At 40.7% G+C, this 18,318-nt stretch overlaps 1 protein-coding gene across 6 annotated transcripts in view; it reads right to left on the reverse strand.

Annotated features, from left to right (window-relative positions):
* ccser2a (coiled-coil serine-rich protein 2a) overlaps positions 1–18,318 on the reverse strand; it is a 53,450-nt gene that overhangs the window by 12,990 nt on the left and 22,142 nt on the right. For 4 of the 6 annotated variants that reach the window (XM_046401822.1, XM_046401823.1, XM_046401828.1 and 1 more), the window contains exons 4-9: positions 14,400–14,493; positions 11,373–11,481; positions 11,086–11,266; positions 9,044–9,109; positions 8,814–8,933; positions 4,883–5,029 (exon numbers count right to left, since the gene is read on the reverse strand). In XM_046401822.1, the coding sequence (XP_046257778.1) occupies positions 4,883–5,029; positions 8,814–8,933; positions 9,044–9,109; positions 11,086–11,266; positions 11,373–11,481; positions 14,400–14,493 (717 nt within the window). Of the gene's footprint in view, positions 1–737; positions 828–4,882; positions 5,030–8,813; positions 8,934–9,043; positions 9,110–11,085; positions 11,267–11,372; positions 11,482–14,399; positions 14,494–18,318 lie in introns of all 6 variants that reach the window. The other 2 variants (XM_046401825.1, XM_046401824.1) reach the window with 1 other exon arrangement.

The following is an 18,318-nucleotide window of genomic DNA, read 5'->3' on the forward strand; positions in this document are numbered from 1 at the left end:
GTATGATTCCAGTGCATAATCTCAAGTGAGAAACATGCTGTCTTACATTAATTTTACAGAGTACAGAGCATTAAGTTACAATAAGTTCAATATCAGCACGACCAATGAGCTTCTTGTTGCAAAGAAGCTACAAATTATAAATCTTGGATGGTTCACACACATCTTCACCCTGGCAGCATAGAAGAGCTATACAAATGAAATGAAATGATCTATCATTCTCCTCAACAGAAATAACTTCAAATAAGTAATGGTAGTAATTTGCCAGAGGCCCCTTTCTTTGTGAAATGGACTCTCCGTATTTGTTAAACCACTTCAGCTGCGCAGAGCCACAAAAGCAGATGGTGAAACTTGGCAAAGCGGGATGAGATTTTAAAAGTCAAGTAAAAGTTGTTCTTCAAGATCCCACAACAGTATTTAGTAGAAACTATGATGCTGTGCCCCTAAAAAGGGCCTCTGTGTGCTTGAATCCCCCTAATCCACTACACAGAACTTCTAGTGGTTGGCTACAGGTCGAGCCACAGCGTCTCATTTCAATGACTATGGCAATTAAATCCTCACCTGCCCAAAATGACTCTGCTGTGTACTGTGAATTAATGAGTGTGTGTGTGTGTGCATTTGTGACAGTGCGTCTGTGATGTAAGGGGGCAGACAGAGGGGATGTGGGTGGAGAGATAATGTCAGGATCTGAGACGGGAAAATCTGTTCTTTCAACCTACAGCTTAACACTGATCACTAACCTTGTTCAATCCTGCTGTCTCTCCCTTCCCTGTCCTCCCTCTGTGTCTCTGTCTCTCTGCCTCTGTGACAGCAAATTGATCTAATTTCATCTGCGATAAAGAAGTAGAGAGGTAACTCAAAGAAAGACCGACAGAGACAAAAATACAGAGAAAGAAAGAAGTCACTGAAGCAAGCAAGCAAGAAAGAAAATAACAGAGTGAGGTAGCAAGAGCAATACAGAGACAGGACAAAGGAGGTGTGAGGAGAGAACAAGAGATGAAGAAGAGGATTTTTAAAAGGCACAGAGGGAGTAGCTGTAATTATCTTCTCTGTCTGCTGCTGATGAAACACTGCCTATTGTGTTGCCATTGTTTCACTGATGCTGCTCATCTGCTTGTTTGTTTATCTGGGTTATTAACATGGTCGGCTCCCCAGTCTTCAGTCTGCTGAACTCATTGTTCAGTTACACCAAGTGTGCCCTGTATTTTAGTACGAGAGATACACAAACATATGCAGACAATCAAGGTCTTTCTCTCTGACACACACGAGAAAAAAAAAAAAACAGACGCAAACACAAACACAAGGATGCAAAGTGTTCTATTATGCTGCATCTGAAATGACTAAAATCACGCTGCTCGTATTTTATTTGCCACGAAAGGCAGGGGAGAGGCAGAAAACATTATCTGCTGCTTTGATTGCTCTGGGGAGAAATTCCAGAAACACAAGTGGCATTTAAGTAGTTTTTTTACTGTTGCGCGTCTTGCTGCAACAAGTTTGCATAAGCACACACTCGTACCATATTTTTTTCCCTGCACATGCTTTTAGACTGAGTACTGGATTGTATGGAGATTAAAATAGGAAGCTGCAGGAGCTGGAGCTCAGGGTAGTTTATTAGGCTTTGTTGCCAGAGTCTTCCTACAGACCGTGAAGTTAGGAGACGAGAATGTTCTCCACAAACTGATTAAAGCAGACCAAAATGATTTGAGAGAAAAAAAAAAGAAAATGTAGCTGTTCAATATGAATTAGTGTGAATTTAACCAAAACATCTTTTTTCTTTTCTCTATCTCTGTTATTTTGCACCTTAATATCTCGCCTGTGTGTTTATGGGAGTCTTTGTGTGGATGCGTGACATAAACTCATAAGTGCGGGCTCCGGCCACAGCTGTTTCTAATTTACCATTGTGGCGCTCTCCAACAGTTTAAGTTCATAAAAGTTATAATTAGTGACTTGAATGTCGGCTAAACTGCGGTGTCATTCTGAGTGAGTCCTGCGAATGTTTGTGTCTGCTAAATGAAGCTTTATGTCAGTTTCAACTCGATGAGATCCAAAACTAATGCTAACAGGCCAAATTAGCCTCATTCCTAATGTTACAGGAAGTAGCCTGCCCCATCATCATTCTAACAGAGTAGCCTGTTTTGTTAACCTGGAACGCTAAGATTGGCTGAGTCATCACACATACACACAGAGCTCATTCGGGAGATGTTTTGAATATTTTTACGATGTTGCTGGGCTTGAAGCTTGGCTGTTAAATGTAGAAGGGATATCTTGTGATATTACAGTGTTTCTGAATGAATGTTAAATTGTGAAATGAACAAAATAATAATGAAATCTGGTCACCAATCTAAAATTATTTGGCTGTCAAATTATTAAATAATTTCACTTATTTCTTTCCATGTGATATAATTTGAAGAATTTATTATTTATTCAAGTGTTATCTCAGATGATTTGTGTAGTATTTATGTTTGTATTAATTTGAAGGTTAATTCAACGGTCAATTTTAAGGTTTTTGTATTTAAATTTTATTTTGCCAAATCGATCGTTTTTTTGTTGTTGTTGTTTTTGTGGGAAATCTGAATAAGAGAAAGCGGTTTCTAACGCGGCAGGAGGAGAACTAAGACTGGTGGAGTCATCACCCACACACAAAGCTCATTTTCTCTGTAGGTTTTGTCACCCAGAGTTGTTGAATAAACGAACCAGAGGCCCCAACGCTGCCTCCTGATCCCTCTGACACATACCACAACACAACACAGGTACACACTATGTGTAACACACAAACACAAGGGTTATGGGTTATGGGAACGAATGGTTCACTTCAGGAAAATACATCAACGGCTTGAAGATGCTGCATGAATAACAAACTGTGTATTGAAAAGTAAATGTCCCTAAAATACCCATGTTTAAGGGTCATACGTCATGAGCTTACCCTCTGTTGTATTCTTAAAAGCAGTCAGTTTTCCCTGAATGTTCAAGCTGTTGGCAATACTCAGACCTCCCAGTATCAGGGTGTAAATTTTACCCTTTAGGCTAGTGATAAGGAAACTGCATATCAGCACAATTCTATAAAAAGATTATAACTACTGTCCTTTGACATCACAATTATTCTTGGCTGATCCTTTCAGCTTAGCACTCAAAAATAATATCAGAGGGCAAGAGCTACCCCAGACCTCTGAAACAGCAGCACTTCAAATGTCAGAAGGAAAGAAAACCATCGGAAAAGGGTATTTCAGAGAGTAAGAGGGAAAAAATAAAGATGACACCAGATCATGAATTTGTTCATGTCTGTGTGTGTGCGTGTGGAAAAGTACTGAAGTATGAAACAAAGTGGTTTGGACTGGTGAAAAAGAAAATAATGTGTAAAATAAATGTCAAGCTAGAGAGACAGAGACACTCAAAACAAACAAACAAACACTGAAAGATGGTGTGAAAGACACAAGAAGGAAAAGCGAAGCAGGAAGAACACTGAACCCAAGTTTGCTGAAGGTGCTAAACCTGTCGGCATGACATTAAGAGCTTTGATACAATCTAAAACTAAGAAACAGATAAAGGAACATTCAGTTCTCTCTGTTATGTGTGCTGTGTGCTCTCTTTTCCTGTTACACTGTCAAACACACACACACACACAACAAAAAAACTCACCTTTTAGAGTAACCGCATGATCTGAAAACTAAAAATGTCACTAATGGGTTTGGCCCACAACGCTGCAAAACACAGGAAACAGTCTCTACTCTAATGACGACATGGTAATGGTGATTAAAGGAAGAGAACCAGGAAGAAAACAAAGAAATATCTAAAAACATGAGGAGCAGCATGGAGGGAAAAACACATATTCAGTCTTACTGTTGTTTACGGCTTACTGGTTAGGTGTATTATTATACAGCAGGTACTACAGGTCACAGGCAGATGTTCCCACTATGGAGATGATTCCCACCGAGCACAACTAGCCCTGCTTTCATTGTTGCCATAGCAACTGTTAAACCACACGCTCTTGTGCTAAGTAGGGACCTGCCGTAATGTTAGTGAGCTTGCTTGTTTTGCCCTTTATTTTTTCCTCCATGGCCCATGTGTGCTGCATTAAGATATACTTTGACCATTATCAGTTAACCACCACTGGTAACTCTGCTGGATGGGCTTCCATTCTGTTATTTATGATGACAATTATACCAAGAACAGCAGTAATTCTCTTTGGGTTCATTTTTTTTTTTAAAATTCTATTCTTTCCTTTATGTTAATCTCATTATGTTGCGGATGTCTGTCTCTTTGTGTGTGTGTCAGGTCAATTATGGAAGTGTTCACAAGGCACCCTGCCTGTGGCACTCCTGCTCCTGAATCAATACTTGGCTGCCACACAGCATGTCATTATGGCATGATACTGAACACACTGGACACACATCTATCCGTCTTTCACCTTTCTCTCCCTGTGTCCCTCTGTCTACTTCCTTCCTACCACGAATCTCTCTTTTCCTGCAACCCTCCTACAGTGCACCTCCACTTTCTGCGTCATTTGAACATTAACACAAGCCCCTGAACAGTGCGTGATGCGGTTATTAAGGGTGCGAGACAGAGTGACAAGTCCACTGACAGTCTAATAAAGTGTATTCCGCAGACAGCACATAGTGTAGTCATCTAACATTTCGGACAAGGCTGGCCTAAGAGGCTCAGTAGAGAAATGGGAATCTGGCTGACTGAATTAAGTGGAGTGAGTCAGGAACATGTTGCACAGCGTATCCCAAAGTGAATGTTAACCTGAGAGGAGCACTACAACAGGAAAGTGTCGATGTATAAAAACATCATGACAGTTGCTGCAATAAGGTGAAACACACTAAGTTCAGGATCCCTGTTCTGTGGCACGAAGGTTGAAACACTTGCTGTGAATGTTTGGACTCACAGCATGGCTCGGTGGTCTCCAGTACGTCTGGGTGGCCTTGTCGTAGTTATTCTGCATCCGTTTGTCTGTCTGTCTGTCGCCCTGCCGCAGTGAAGAGGGAGCCCTCTGGTGGTGGCACTGACACCTGAACTGCCGGCCTGGAGCAGGCTGAGGAGGCAGGAATAGACGAGTCAATTAGAGAGAATTTATCACTGAATTTATCTTCTTTTTCTACTTCTACCATTCGTGAACAGTTAAATGCTTGTCACTGTGCAGAGCCGTCAAATCAAGCCTCTCAGCCTCTCTCCATTCAACTTGTAAATCAGAAATGGTTTGAAATTTATAAAAGTGCTACTAAATACTAAATAAGTCAGTCCAAGAGAATGCTTTTCTTAAGTTTCATATCTCGTTTTTGGCATCATCAGTGTACAGTCTTAAGTGTAAACCCGGGCAGGAGAACCACCCACATGGTTGTCACGCAAAATACAAATTTAAAATATCAGTTATATTTACATGATTGATCAGAAAACATAACAAAAAATCTTCTGCATGTGGCTCACAAATAAAACTGAAGACATTTCAAAACATGAAAAATATGTGCCGAAGCAATGAAACATCTTTTTTCAGATCGAGTGTGAACGAAAACTGGAAATCAGAGTACAACCTCACAGTTTTGATTAGAACTGACAGGTATGATGGCCAAATCAGGGAAAAATCTGCCCGGGCTGGCTAGAATTACCCTGACAATGTAATTTAAAGATCCAGCAATAAATTAAACTCGCTGACATTTACTTTCAGCACATGTTCACTCAATATTACTTCCTTTTTCATTTGTTAAATCCTTTACTGATGAACCACTTTGACCGACTACTTGGTCGGTAAAAACTCTGAATCCAGCAGCGAAATACACCATCAGAGCACAATCATTTTTTCAGCATTTTTTTTAAGAATTTAAATCTCTTATCCTTGTATAAATAGCATAACAACTTGTACTTGGCTGCTTTGACTGTGGCACAATCCAAAGGAAATTTCTTCCTTTTGCCAGCCTTGGAGGAAAACTTCAATGCAGCTCAAACAAGAAGAGCACATAATCATGAGCAGTCTGCCTCAGCAGCGGTGGAAGCAGAATCCAAAACTGCATTCTGTCAAGTAAGACTGAGAAATCAGTTTTCTGTCTTTGATAGCTCTGCTTTCCTCCCTTCCATTATTTTATTTTCTCACCCCACTCTTTCTTCAAAATACACACAAACTGCATACTGCACACAGCTCCTCCATTGTTTTCTCATTACTCCATTATGTTCAATTCAGTGAAGTGTTTCCCCCCCTTCTGTCTCTCAGCAGTTTCTCTGTAACACTTCACCTCCCTCTGTTTACTTGACTCTTTACCAACTGCAATATCATCTCTCAACCAATTTCAAGGACAAACAGCAGGTCCAGCAGCCTTTGACCTTCTAAATTCTGGATGTCATAACAACAACGTGACTGGCAATCTTCACAGACTGCAGGCCAGTGTTGTTCTAATTGTTATCTTCTCACAACCAAAAGCTCAAGGTCCAACTGCACATTAAACTGAACTGAGCCTTGTGTGTGTGTGTGTGTGTGTGCGTGTGTTTGTGTTTGGCTTCATCATTGTTCACACCGGTACTGCGGGGACAAAAAAAGAGCACAAACCCTCTTCAGCATTCCTCCGAGCCCTCCTCGTGCTTCAACATAGAGCCAGCAATGTAAACATCTTTGCTGTCCTCTTATACTCTTTGTACTTTGCCGAAAATTTCAACTCTGTAAGCCTCTACACTCATTAACGTCAGGCACAGGTCTGAAAATATGTTCTTTTCTTGCTCTTTTTGCTTGTTGAGGCTGATGGTGCAATAATATTGTGCTGGACTGAAGAACCTGCTGTGGGCAGGCAATGATTCTAATTGGAGACACTGCATGCAGCAGAGAGTCTGGCGGACAGGCCTTGCTTTGACATCATGGTATTTCTCTATACGGCGGGGATATGAACAATGTCAGCCAAGCATACGGCTGTTTGGCTAACAAGGGAGACTGGTCAAGACTAATGAATGCTGGAGTACAGATGGGGCCAGCTTACAATGAACAGAACGGAGGTTATTGGTAGGCAGTCCTAACTGCCCGACTGCACACACTAGAGCGCATGTAGCAGTCCAGCACCTGAACTCTCACCTATCATGAATGGTACTACAACAGGTCTTTACAGACAATGGTGCATTTTTACACGCATCACTTGCCTTTCACACAGTACATTTTTGATATGCTACAAAGCACAGGGGAGATCATTTATAAAAAATAACGTCCCCTGTCTTTGTTCACTCTATTCCTTCCTTTCATGCATCCTCTTTGTAACATCTGATAAATGTGGAATTGGTGCAAAGAAAAGATAATGGATGGCAGTAGTGCTCAGACACGCTGAGAGGTGAAATACCTCAAGAGAAGCTCCATGCTTTGCTGCACATGAAAGCAACACAAGAGCAATGGGAAAACATGAGCACTTGAGCCATTATAGACCTGTTTGTAAGGGCTTGAGGAATATACGGCTAGATCCTGTAACAGTAAAGGGGAGGCGAGACTGTATTGATGTTCTACATGTTGCACAGGCTATTATCTGAACTATCTACAGTTTGCAGAAGCTTCATGTAGAATGTTTATCGGAACATTTACTACATTTACAACACCTGAATCATATCATGAAGAGGATGCTGGTATTTCGCTACAGTGGAGCTCCTGGTAACTGCCCTACATAACAGTAAAACATGCATTCTTTCCAGGTTAACATCAACGTTTTCCACATCTTGTCTGATCCACATTCAGAGTTGCTCTTCCTGAGGTTTCCTTTCTCCTTTTTTTCCCTCTTATCCCAGTCAAGCATCCAGTAACAGAATGTCATTTCTTGTCCTCTGAGATAAATGTATGGTTTGTACAAGGTGCCGATCAGCTACTTATTTTTAAGTAGTTTGTCGTGAGCACATTTTTCTCCACGGCTGGCAAAAGCAAAGTTTGTTCTGCCAAAGTCAGATAGGATGAGAGCAAGGACAGAGACCTATGCTACCTCTTCCACTGCAACTCTGAATGAAGACTTTAGCCATGGTGAGCTCTTTATCAAAGCGGGACCTTGTACATTATGTTATTAACATAATTTAGGGCTCTACATTATCGTTTGCCGCAGTCAGTCACTAACTGAGGGGGGGTCAGATTAGTAGCAGGAGGTTTGGGGTGGCTGGTCCTGAAATAGGCTTTGGACAGCCCAAGCACACAGGTCTTATGTTCAAAAGATGTTTGGGACCATAAATTAATACTTAAATTCTACTAAGGAGAGCACTTACTTTTGATACTTTCAGTGCTTGTTGAATATATACACACACACCACTGCTAATGACTCATTAAAAACATAATATACTAAATATTTAAATCACTTTTAAAATATCAAAACAACAGACATTAGCAGCAAAAATAATTCACATGCTGCACCTAAATAAAGAGATTATCTGTCTTAAGTAAGAGTCAAAGTAAGAGAGACACACACACACACACACACACACACACACACACACACACGCACACACACACACATACACACTGTGCTGATCACTCCAAGCAAGCTTAATCAACAGAGCAATGTTATGATCTAACAGGGATCTCGTCAGGCATTGTCAAACCCATTGGACTATTGGCAAATTTGCTGGAAGCTACAGTCTGTGGATCTTTTGTCTGAAGTTTGTCTTCAGTTTGTTTTTCTGATCAGCACTTATAGAGATTTTGTTTGGATGTGCATGGCCTTTGCCCTGCTTGCTGGCTGTCAGAGAGTCATGAACATGAACATGATGCAGGCTGGGAGGTTTCCTGAAACTGGATGATTAAATTTTAATTATATTTTCCCCTCATAATGTCCAGTCCCCTTTTCATACTCGTATCAGTCCTTTTCGCACCAACTTACCATTTGTTCCTGCTGATGCTGTTGTAACTGTTTACACTGAAGTGTGAGCCGAGCAATGGTCTTGTCCCGACTCTTCAGCTCCTCTCTGAGCACCTGCACTTCCTTGATCAGGTCCTCCAACTGAAAACATGCACACATACAGTAGAGCATACTGCGGGTTTTGTTGCAGCGTTCCCTCAGTTGGAATACATAATCACTCACTGCAGTAAACCTAAGGTAGAGTTTCTTACCTGTGAAGCAGTGGTATTGTCTTCAATCTCCTCAGGAACATCTGCCGGAGAGTCTGTATCCTCGAGCTGTAAATAAACAAACACACACACACAAACACACAAACAGTACACAGTGGGATGAATCAATGACAACTGCCTCAGGCGTACCTTGTGAGCAAAATTTCTCTGTGGAGGAATAAGTTTACTCTTTAACACATATACTCTGCTGACCCTGAACTGTCAGCCACCGGTGTTAGACACCTGAGGCAGTGTGTGTTTTGAACCAGTACATTCGTTTTATACAGTGTAAAAAACTCCCTCACTTTAGAGGCTGCTTAAATTAATGCAGCCCTAGTGGGGTTTGTTTTTCCCAAAAGCTGGTCCAGATTTCATCATGTGTATTCAGAATATCAAGTTCAACCCTCAAAAGTAGATGCTTTTTAATTTTCACAATTACTAATCAATGCCAGTGATTAAGTGCGTCTTGAAATTGTATATTTTAGTGTTGCAAAAAGGTATTTGAATTTCAGTCATGTGAAATGGGGGGAATAAAATAGGACTTGCCACATTTGATAAGCTGCACCAGCAAATGTTTTGAATTTCGACTCTTTTTTCGACTCATTTTGTGGAAAATGATTAAACTGTTGCTGATAAATATTCAGTCAAATATTTGAAATATATTTATTTTCAGCAGTGCATGCCACCTGCTCCTCATTTCATGTCAGCTAGATTAATTCAATAAGAACCACCATGTGTAAACAGAGCTGCACTGGATGGCTGACTTTTAGCAAAATAAAGCAAAGATCAATTAGGATTCAGCAGGGCCGTAGGCTTATTTTACAGTTGCTGCCTTGAGGTTAACATCATAATAAAAAAAATCACAATTAAGAGTTACTAATAGGCCAGCAGAAATATTTTCCCTCTTGAGGCTATATAGCCAATGCCTTTGACTAATTGCAATAAGCACAATGAACGCATGTGTGGGAGACATTTGATGTAAACGGAGGAAAATGTCACTTTTTATGCTGTAGAGGGTAAACTGAACCCAAGCATTCAAGATAATTTGATTTTATGGAGTGTGCAGTGTGAAGTTCTTATGCCTCTGTGCATTTCAGCAATTTCCCAGATAGGGTTGTGTGTTTTTGTAGAAGTGTGGGTTTGGTGTGTTCATCACATATGTAGGTGCACATTTCTATAGCTGACATCTTTTATTTTTCTCCTCTCCTCCCCCGTCACCTTCTCTTTTTCACATTTAATGGATTTCTCAAACTGACAAACTGATAGCTGAGAAAGATCTATTTACTCATCACTTTCACGCCAGCACAGATACACTGTATATGTACTGTACATGCATGCAGAAATACATAACACAAATCACATACTGTGCATTTGAAAAGAAGGAGAATCTAATAACTTCAAGAAATCGCTGTGAGGCTGACACAGCACATTAAACCCACTGTTTTTTCCATTTACCTTTAAACATCTTTCTTAACTTCTTTCTTTGTTTATGTACAGGAGCTATGCAGCTCTGTGCGAGGACAGGATTTATTAAACCAATGTAAACCAATGTAATACTTGAAGTGGGGCCACATTAGCAATTAAAACCAACTTTGTTCAGTTTTGTCAGAAAATACTTTTCATGCTCCTGCTGAACACCTGCGGACAGTGATGGAGTGTACTCCTGGCGAGCTTATGAAAATTATTCAAACTAACCCTCTGGAAAACTAATAACTTATAAAGCTGTATTTAATAGGCAAAACAACAGCAGAAATAAAACCCAGTGTCCTGACAGTTGACAGTGTGTGGCCTCATTATCAGAGCAAAAGTCTGGACGTGGTGACGTGATCTGCATGTCATGTGTGCATGACATATTTAAAATGATGAACCACATGTAAGGGACACAGAGCTTTCTGTCACTGGACACTGCATACTAAACACTCATGTGTCTGTGCATGTACCAACCCAACATATACATGTATTGCAGTCCTGTACTACCGTACGTGTATGCATACGTGTAAGTGCGCTTGTGTTCATTCACATGTATTTGGAAACGTGGGTCAAACCTGAAGAAGTGTTTGGAGCCTGAGCAGCTGGTTCTTCAGGGAGCTGCAGTCCTGAGTCATGTGCTCGAGTGTGAGTTCGTCCAGCACCGCCATGCAACCATGCTGCCTGCCTTCAGAGGGGACAGGCCGGGAAGACATCCTTGAAGCCTTGAGACTGTCATAGTGCTGGAGGACATGGGCCCTGAGGCAGAGACGAATTACCCAGATCGAGACAGTCAGGGATACAGAAAAACATTTCTACTTTTGACTTTTGATGGCTACTTTTTTTAAAATCAAGCTTAACACACCTGCTGTCGTTGTGGAAGCGATCTGGTCCACTCCAGCGGTGGTGTTTACGCCGCTGCCCCTGCCGACCAGCCCGCTCCGAGCGTTCCACGTGGGACATCCTGTCAACGTCTATACAGGCAGAATAGAACAGCACATTGAGCCAGAGTGAGGGCATGGCTGAAAACACAGAAGAGCATATACGCAGGGCTTTCCGACCTGAATTTTACAAAAACCAGCCTTTGTGATATACAATACAATAAAAATGCAAAGAATAAAAGTTCAAGAAACTCACTTCCGCTGATGCTGTTTATGCTGAAGAGAAACTAGTACATGTCTGTGGCTGAAGATGAGCTGTATTTTGCAAAAGATTTTGATGTTTTTCTCTATTTTTCTGTCCCTTTCTGCCACTCTATGGTACATACACACATGCAAAATGCAAGACTGGGAGTTTTCCTATCTTGTGGTAATGAATACTCTCGTGTATATTTCAAATACTCTATTCTAGAATATCTACATATAAATCATGATCTGATCCATCTCATTCTCTATTTCTCTCAACTGTCTCCACCATCAAATGCAAACACACGCTCACACACACACAGCGACAGGCCATTTCATTTTCAACGAGGTAAAAGGACACAGTATTTGGCAACACTCAATGGCGTATAGCTGTGAAATGAACCATGGCTGCAACAAAATTGACAACTAACAGAGCGCGACCCCCAGGAAATCAAAAGGACCCTTGATTTTCTATAGGCCAGATAGTCTTTGGGCTGAGAGAAAAGGAAGAAAGAATAAGAGATAAAGAAATATTGGCAGATTGAAAGACCCAGTCCGAGGAATGCAGCAGTGGTTGTTAAAATACTTTACCCTGAGTGTCACTGCATAGAACAGGAGTAGTCAGCCTTTTTCATTCTGAACTGGAAATTTGAGCACTCCCAGTAACCTTGCCTTTTCAACTCAGAAAAACTCCGCTAAAAAGTAATACTGGAATATATCCCAACTTGTAAAAAAATAAAATCCAGAAAGTCAGAGACGGAGAGTGGAGAGAAATGCCTCCTCGTCCTGTCAGCTGGTGAGCAGTTAAAAGGCCAGAGAGAGAGAGAGAGAGAGAAAGTCAACCCAGCTTCCAGTCTGCGTGGCTCTGTCTTTGTTGACAGCCTTGTTTTTCTGGGAACTCCCTAGGAACTGGAGCTAGCGAGAGATGACTGTGGTGGAGGTGGTGGTGAGAAAACAGCTGAGGTGACTGGTTTGTGTCCAAGCTAAGAAGTCACCAGCTGAGGCAGGCGAGGGAAAAAAGCTGGGGAGTCTCTGCTGTCACGGGACCTGACAACTGGGTGAAAATATTACATGAAGCCCCTTCCCTTTTTTTTAACTCCTCTTCTCCCCTTCCCCTTTTCCTGTCCTGCTCCAGGGTGTCGCTGGGAGGGAGTAGACACCCTTCCCTACTCCTTGTCTCAGGGCCTGCCCTGTGGGCTGGGTCTAACTGGACACTACAGCCTGTCTTGCTTTCGCTCTGCCTCTCGTGACACTCACTCCAGCCATGACACAGAGCGCTATAAATACGGCTTCTTCCTGAAAAGGAGTAGGAAGGGACGACACTCCAATTCACATTCCTCCACTGGGAACATTCTTCTCTCTCTCCCTCTCTGTCTGTCTCCCACGTCTCAAAAACAAGAAGATCACTGTTTACGGACTAAAGAATGATATCAGGGGTGTAAAGCTGCCTCAGTAATATAAATCCAGTTGAAAGTTTATTAGGTACACCAACCTGAAACTAATCCAGTCTAATACAACAGCTCTGCAATACATTTCACCTTCATGCAGATTGTAATATTAGGTTTTTGTTGAAGCTGTGTCAGAGAGGAGTTTGAGAAGGTTTGATGAACTGCACGCCTGTTGCATTACAAAGTTTACTTGATAAACTGGCAGCCGTGTGAATATGTGTGTTTGATTGTGCTCATCCATATGCTTGTATGTGCAAACAAAGCATATCTGTGTCAGACCCATTCCATAGTAAACTAGGGCATCAAACCCATTAGCCATGAATGATACTTTGACAGGGCCACCTTCATGACTGACAATGGAACATTCACTTCCTAGACTCCAGTACATTTCATGGCAGGTGAGGTCAATACTCCTCAACCCTTCTTTCCCTCGCCCTTCCTTCTTCCACAAGCCATATGCGACACACACACACACTAGCTGATGAATCCCCAACAACACTGTCAACACCGTTATTATGTGGTAATAGTGTGACCTGATTACCTTTAACGACTACAAAGCAGCCATTTTACTGATAGGTAACTGATTACATTTACAAAGTGAAAATGGGTTACAGAGAAAACTCATAAGACTTCAACAGATATGATCCCAAGATGAGAGTAATTTGGAACAGTAAGCTATTGAACTAATCATGCTCACACCGCAATCAAATGTAAACTTCGCTCCTACTCGGCCTGGATGTGCACTGCTGTTGTGTTGGTACCACACATGTGTGTGTGTGTGTGTGTGTGTGTGTGTGTGTGTGTGTGTGTGTGCATCTGTTCATGTAAACAGAGACAGACAGCTGGCTAAATATTTCTCCATGTCAGCTGCCCAGCTGTCATTCAAGGCCAGTTGTGCAGCAGTGGCAGAGTTGTAATTTAATAACTCTTCAGCAACCAAATATTAAAAGAGCGCCAGCATATAATAAACAACAAGGTATCCATTAAAATATTTAAATGGATGCTGCAAGGCAAATATTCACCCAAGGCAAGGCGGGATTCAATTTATTCAAGTCATTATATGCCAAAAAAAGGATATTGCTAGAAATAGAATGCTCAGACCTTGGTAATGCATTCATTTACAATTATGATCAGAACAGTTTTGCTAGAGGTCTCCACTTACACAAAAATAATAGGCATACTCCAGGCAAAGAAACTGAAGCTCCTGCCATGGCCTCAGAATGACCTCACAAGTTTAAGTCCTGTGTAGGATAACTGCAATTACATTACAGTGTTGTGCTGTATGTCTATGTGTGTGTGTGCGTGTGTGTGTGTGCTGACCATGCAAGCCATCCTCTGAGAGGTCCACATCCAGCATGAGGTCATCATCATCCAACTCTCCAGTTCCCAGAGGGTCCAGGTTGTTCAGGATATCCTGAGAACAATGAAAATCACAGGTTAACGCTGACTTCATTGTAAGGCATTAGGTATCATTATAGGTACATTATGATATCGTTATATCATTTTGCCTCTGGACAAAAAGCCTTTTTGCGCTGTGAGACCACCTGCTGGGAGAGAAATATCTAAACGCCAGGGGACAGATACATGTAATTCCACACAGACTGACAATCAAACAAAAGAAAGCACATGATGCAAAAAAGCACGAAAACACAGATGCAGTGTTTGGCTGCAAAAGCATATTATTGTATGGCACATTACTCTGAAATTGCTTGTATGTCCTTCCACACCCACCAATTAGCCAGAAATGGATGTTCAGATACTCATTACAACTTGACATATTTTAGGATTGTTCTGTCCTTGGTTTGGTATTAGCAATGTCTTCCAGGTGTTTCTTTGCCAAAACAAAGCAATTTTTTTTTTATTTCTATGCAAAGAATACAAAAGTTTAATTTTGTTGTGATTTTGAAGACATATCACATAAACGTACAGGAAAGGTATCTGATAACAGGAATATATTAATGTACAATGTAACATAGCTGCTACCAATGTGAAGCTTGTAGAGGAGACATCATATCAACTCCTCTGCTGTACATTTGCAAGTATTATATTATTATGAATGGTGTTTTTAAACTGCATTACTGTCACCGCATTGCATGTCGTTGCATTATTGTATATTTTAATTCAATGTGATGTAATATTAATATTTCTTTCCTTAATTAATTTTGTCTGGAAAAATAACAAGTGATGACACACTATCCAACAACGTTTTTTTGTGATACCGTTTCACATGATTCTCTCAACCCCCAACAGCTCCAACTACAGTTTATTCCATACATCAAGACACAGATAACAGAAACAGAAAGCTTCTGGAAAAATATCCCTCAATTATGAATGATAATACAGAACAGTTTGAAAACCCAACAAAAACACTTCTCATAACAGCCTCTGAATATGCAGTTAGTCTGACTGCTGCGCTGCTGTCTACCAAATAATTCAAAGCATACCCAAAAGCAAAGGAATAAATCAATAGTTCAAAGCTTTATTTTTCAAGGCAATTTTGTGCTTCACAAAGTTAAATTGACAGGGCTTTGACTAGAAGCACAAAATTACTCGTTATAGAAAATCTCGTGTTGCATAATAACTGACTGGTGCTCAGATTTTCAGGCTTAATGAAGAAGGAATAATGAAGGAAATAGAATAAACAAAATACCGGTATACTTCTGCAGTCCTCCGAATACCATCGACCGAGATGTGCGTGCAATCTTTGTGTGTGAAGACTCCATGTACACATCAATCTATTTCATCTGTTTTATTCAGATTTCTGGCTCTCTTTTCCCCTCCATCATGTTGCTTCCTCTCCCTGAACTCATAAGTCCCACTTTCTGAGTGTTGAGAGTTTAATACAAGTGGTCTGACAAATATTTGATAAGCAAACATAATCAATTTTTTTTTTTACAATTTCTTTAACCAGGGAAGTTCCACTGGCAGAAAGGAGCTCTTTCTCAGGAATCGCTCTACATTCACGCAGTTCTGCTGAAATGTTAGTGATATGCTGGCACCAAAACTACACTGCTGTGATACACTATTGAGGTATAAGTACTTTTCTTCCTTGGCTCCAGACAGGAGCTTTTCAGCTGTCTTGACAGTTCACCTGTGTGTGAACGACGAAAGACCTCCACACAGTAACGCCTGCCACAGAACAAAAGCAGCAAAACAGCAGCGGCTGTGAGCCCTCCATCAGCGTCACTACCACATTCACCCAGTCGAAGTACAGTATGTAGTGTGAGGAGCTTCACAAAAATCACACACACAGTGCTGGAAAGTGCTGCAGTATAAAACTGAATGAATGAAATTGTATTAGCACAGTCAGAAGAAAAGTGCTAAAAGGCATCCACTGTTTTACAAATGAACTTAAACTTCACGTAAAGGCTGTAAATAAATGTAGTGTGACGAGTCACTGCGTTTGAAAATGATCTTTTTCATGGGAAATGCATTGTGAATCACATTTAAGAAATCATCCCTACTTTTTATGTTGGATTAAATTGTTTCTTCACATACACCTCAGGATTGGTTCAGTGGCTTGCTTGCTCAAGGATGCTTCAACATGTGGACAGGAAGACTCGGGAACTGAGCCGCCACCAACCTTACAGTCAATGGCCAAACCCTGCAGGATCTCAGATCTACAAAAATTAGCACTAAACCACTATATAACACACTGCATTCTTTTGTCTTCATTCCCACCATTTAGAAGTTACTCTCCTTCTCTGCCTTTCATTGACTGTCTCTGTTACAGTTTGTAGCTCCAGGGGAAATTACATTTCACACTGGCAGCACACAACAGCTTAGAGCACTGAAAATTCAGGATAATCTCTCTGTAGAGGAGTGAGAGGAGTGTGAGTGAGGGAGTGTGTGTGTGTGTGTGTGTGTGTGTGTGTGTGTAGTGGATCTGATCAAATGTATGGTCACTAGGGTTGCAACACTGATATATCATATGAGATTTTCTTCTTATTATAACATAGTCATGTTATGCACTTATCATTATTAGGTAATTACTATTTACTATTACTATTATTACTAAATTACTATTAAGTAACTACGCAAGTATTATCAAGTATAAGTGATGAAGAATGTTTTTTCAGCATAACAAACACTTGATACTAATTTTACAACAAGTGCTGACAGACATGAAACTTAATTAATAATACAAATACATTAGATTTAAACCCCATTATATTGCTACTGTATATTGCTGCAACCCTAAAATGTCCACAACGGTCCACGAATGATCAGTAATTTGAGTCCAAATTAGTCATTTATGGACTTTGGCTAATTCCTGAACTTGTATTACAGCAAATGTTTGGTAGGGCCCTGAGAGAAAAAAAATTCTACTAATCATATTGTTGCTATTGCTGGGTTGAGTTTGAGTCTTATTGAAATTCAATCTATCAGAACCCACCTGAACAGCAGACTTAAGCTGATTAGGTCGTAGCCGTTGTACTTTGTCCCACCAGGGGAATTAAGGATTTGACTTTTTGCAGTATATGAATTTGACACAATGACATGTACATTTTCGATCCATCTTAAAACACCCACAGTTGCTACATCAATCCAAACCCTGCAGCCTCCAAACAGCTAAAAGAAGGTCTTCCAGCGTGCTCTCTGCTCTCACTGTAACAACGGCTGAAACATAGCTGGATCAAACACTGATTACAACCTTCAAAATCACTGAGAGAAGTTTGGAGGCTGAACCTTTCTCACTCTGACAAGTTTACCCTCAAATGACCGGGATGTTTGCACAACATACTTGCAAAGTGAGGTAAAAGTTTATAAAAGAAACTTCAATTTTACCCATTGCTTTTTGACTTTATTTTCAAGAGCATCTTTTTGAAAATATGGGGCTTTCGTGGGTTGAATGTAAATGAGCATCATGGCACACAATCAGCCCAAAAAGGCAAAGTAGGAGCTCATTTTCAGCTCAATCAAAATCACAAAGTTCAGTGTTAGTTAAGAGTGTTAAATCAATACGTGCTAGGAAGAAGTTTTCAGACTGGCTGATTGGTTCTTCTCACACGTCTCTGTCTTTCTCTTTTCTTTTGTCTTACATGAAATAAATCACTCTTTTCCACCCAGTGCCTTTCCAATGAAATCTCTGCTGAGTTACTCTATCAGAGAGGAGGGCTAGAAATCAACATGAAACATATCCATATTTCCCAGATCATTAGTTTTTTGAAGGTCAACTCCTTCCCCTAAAACAACGTCCCAAGACATACAGAAATACTTCATGGTGGCTAATGCAGTG

Source organism: Scatophagus argus, chromosome 10 (assembly GCF_020382885.2).
Source record: "Scatophagus argus isolate fScaArg1 chromosome 10, fScaArg1.pri, whole genome shotgun sequence".
Lineage (NCBI taxonomy): Eukaryota > Metazoa > Chordata > Actinopteri > Scatophagidae > Scatophagus > Scatophagus argus.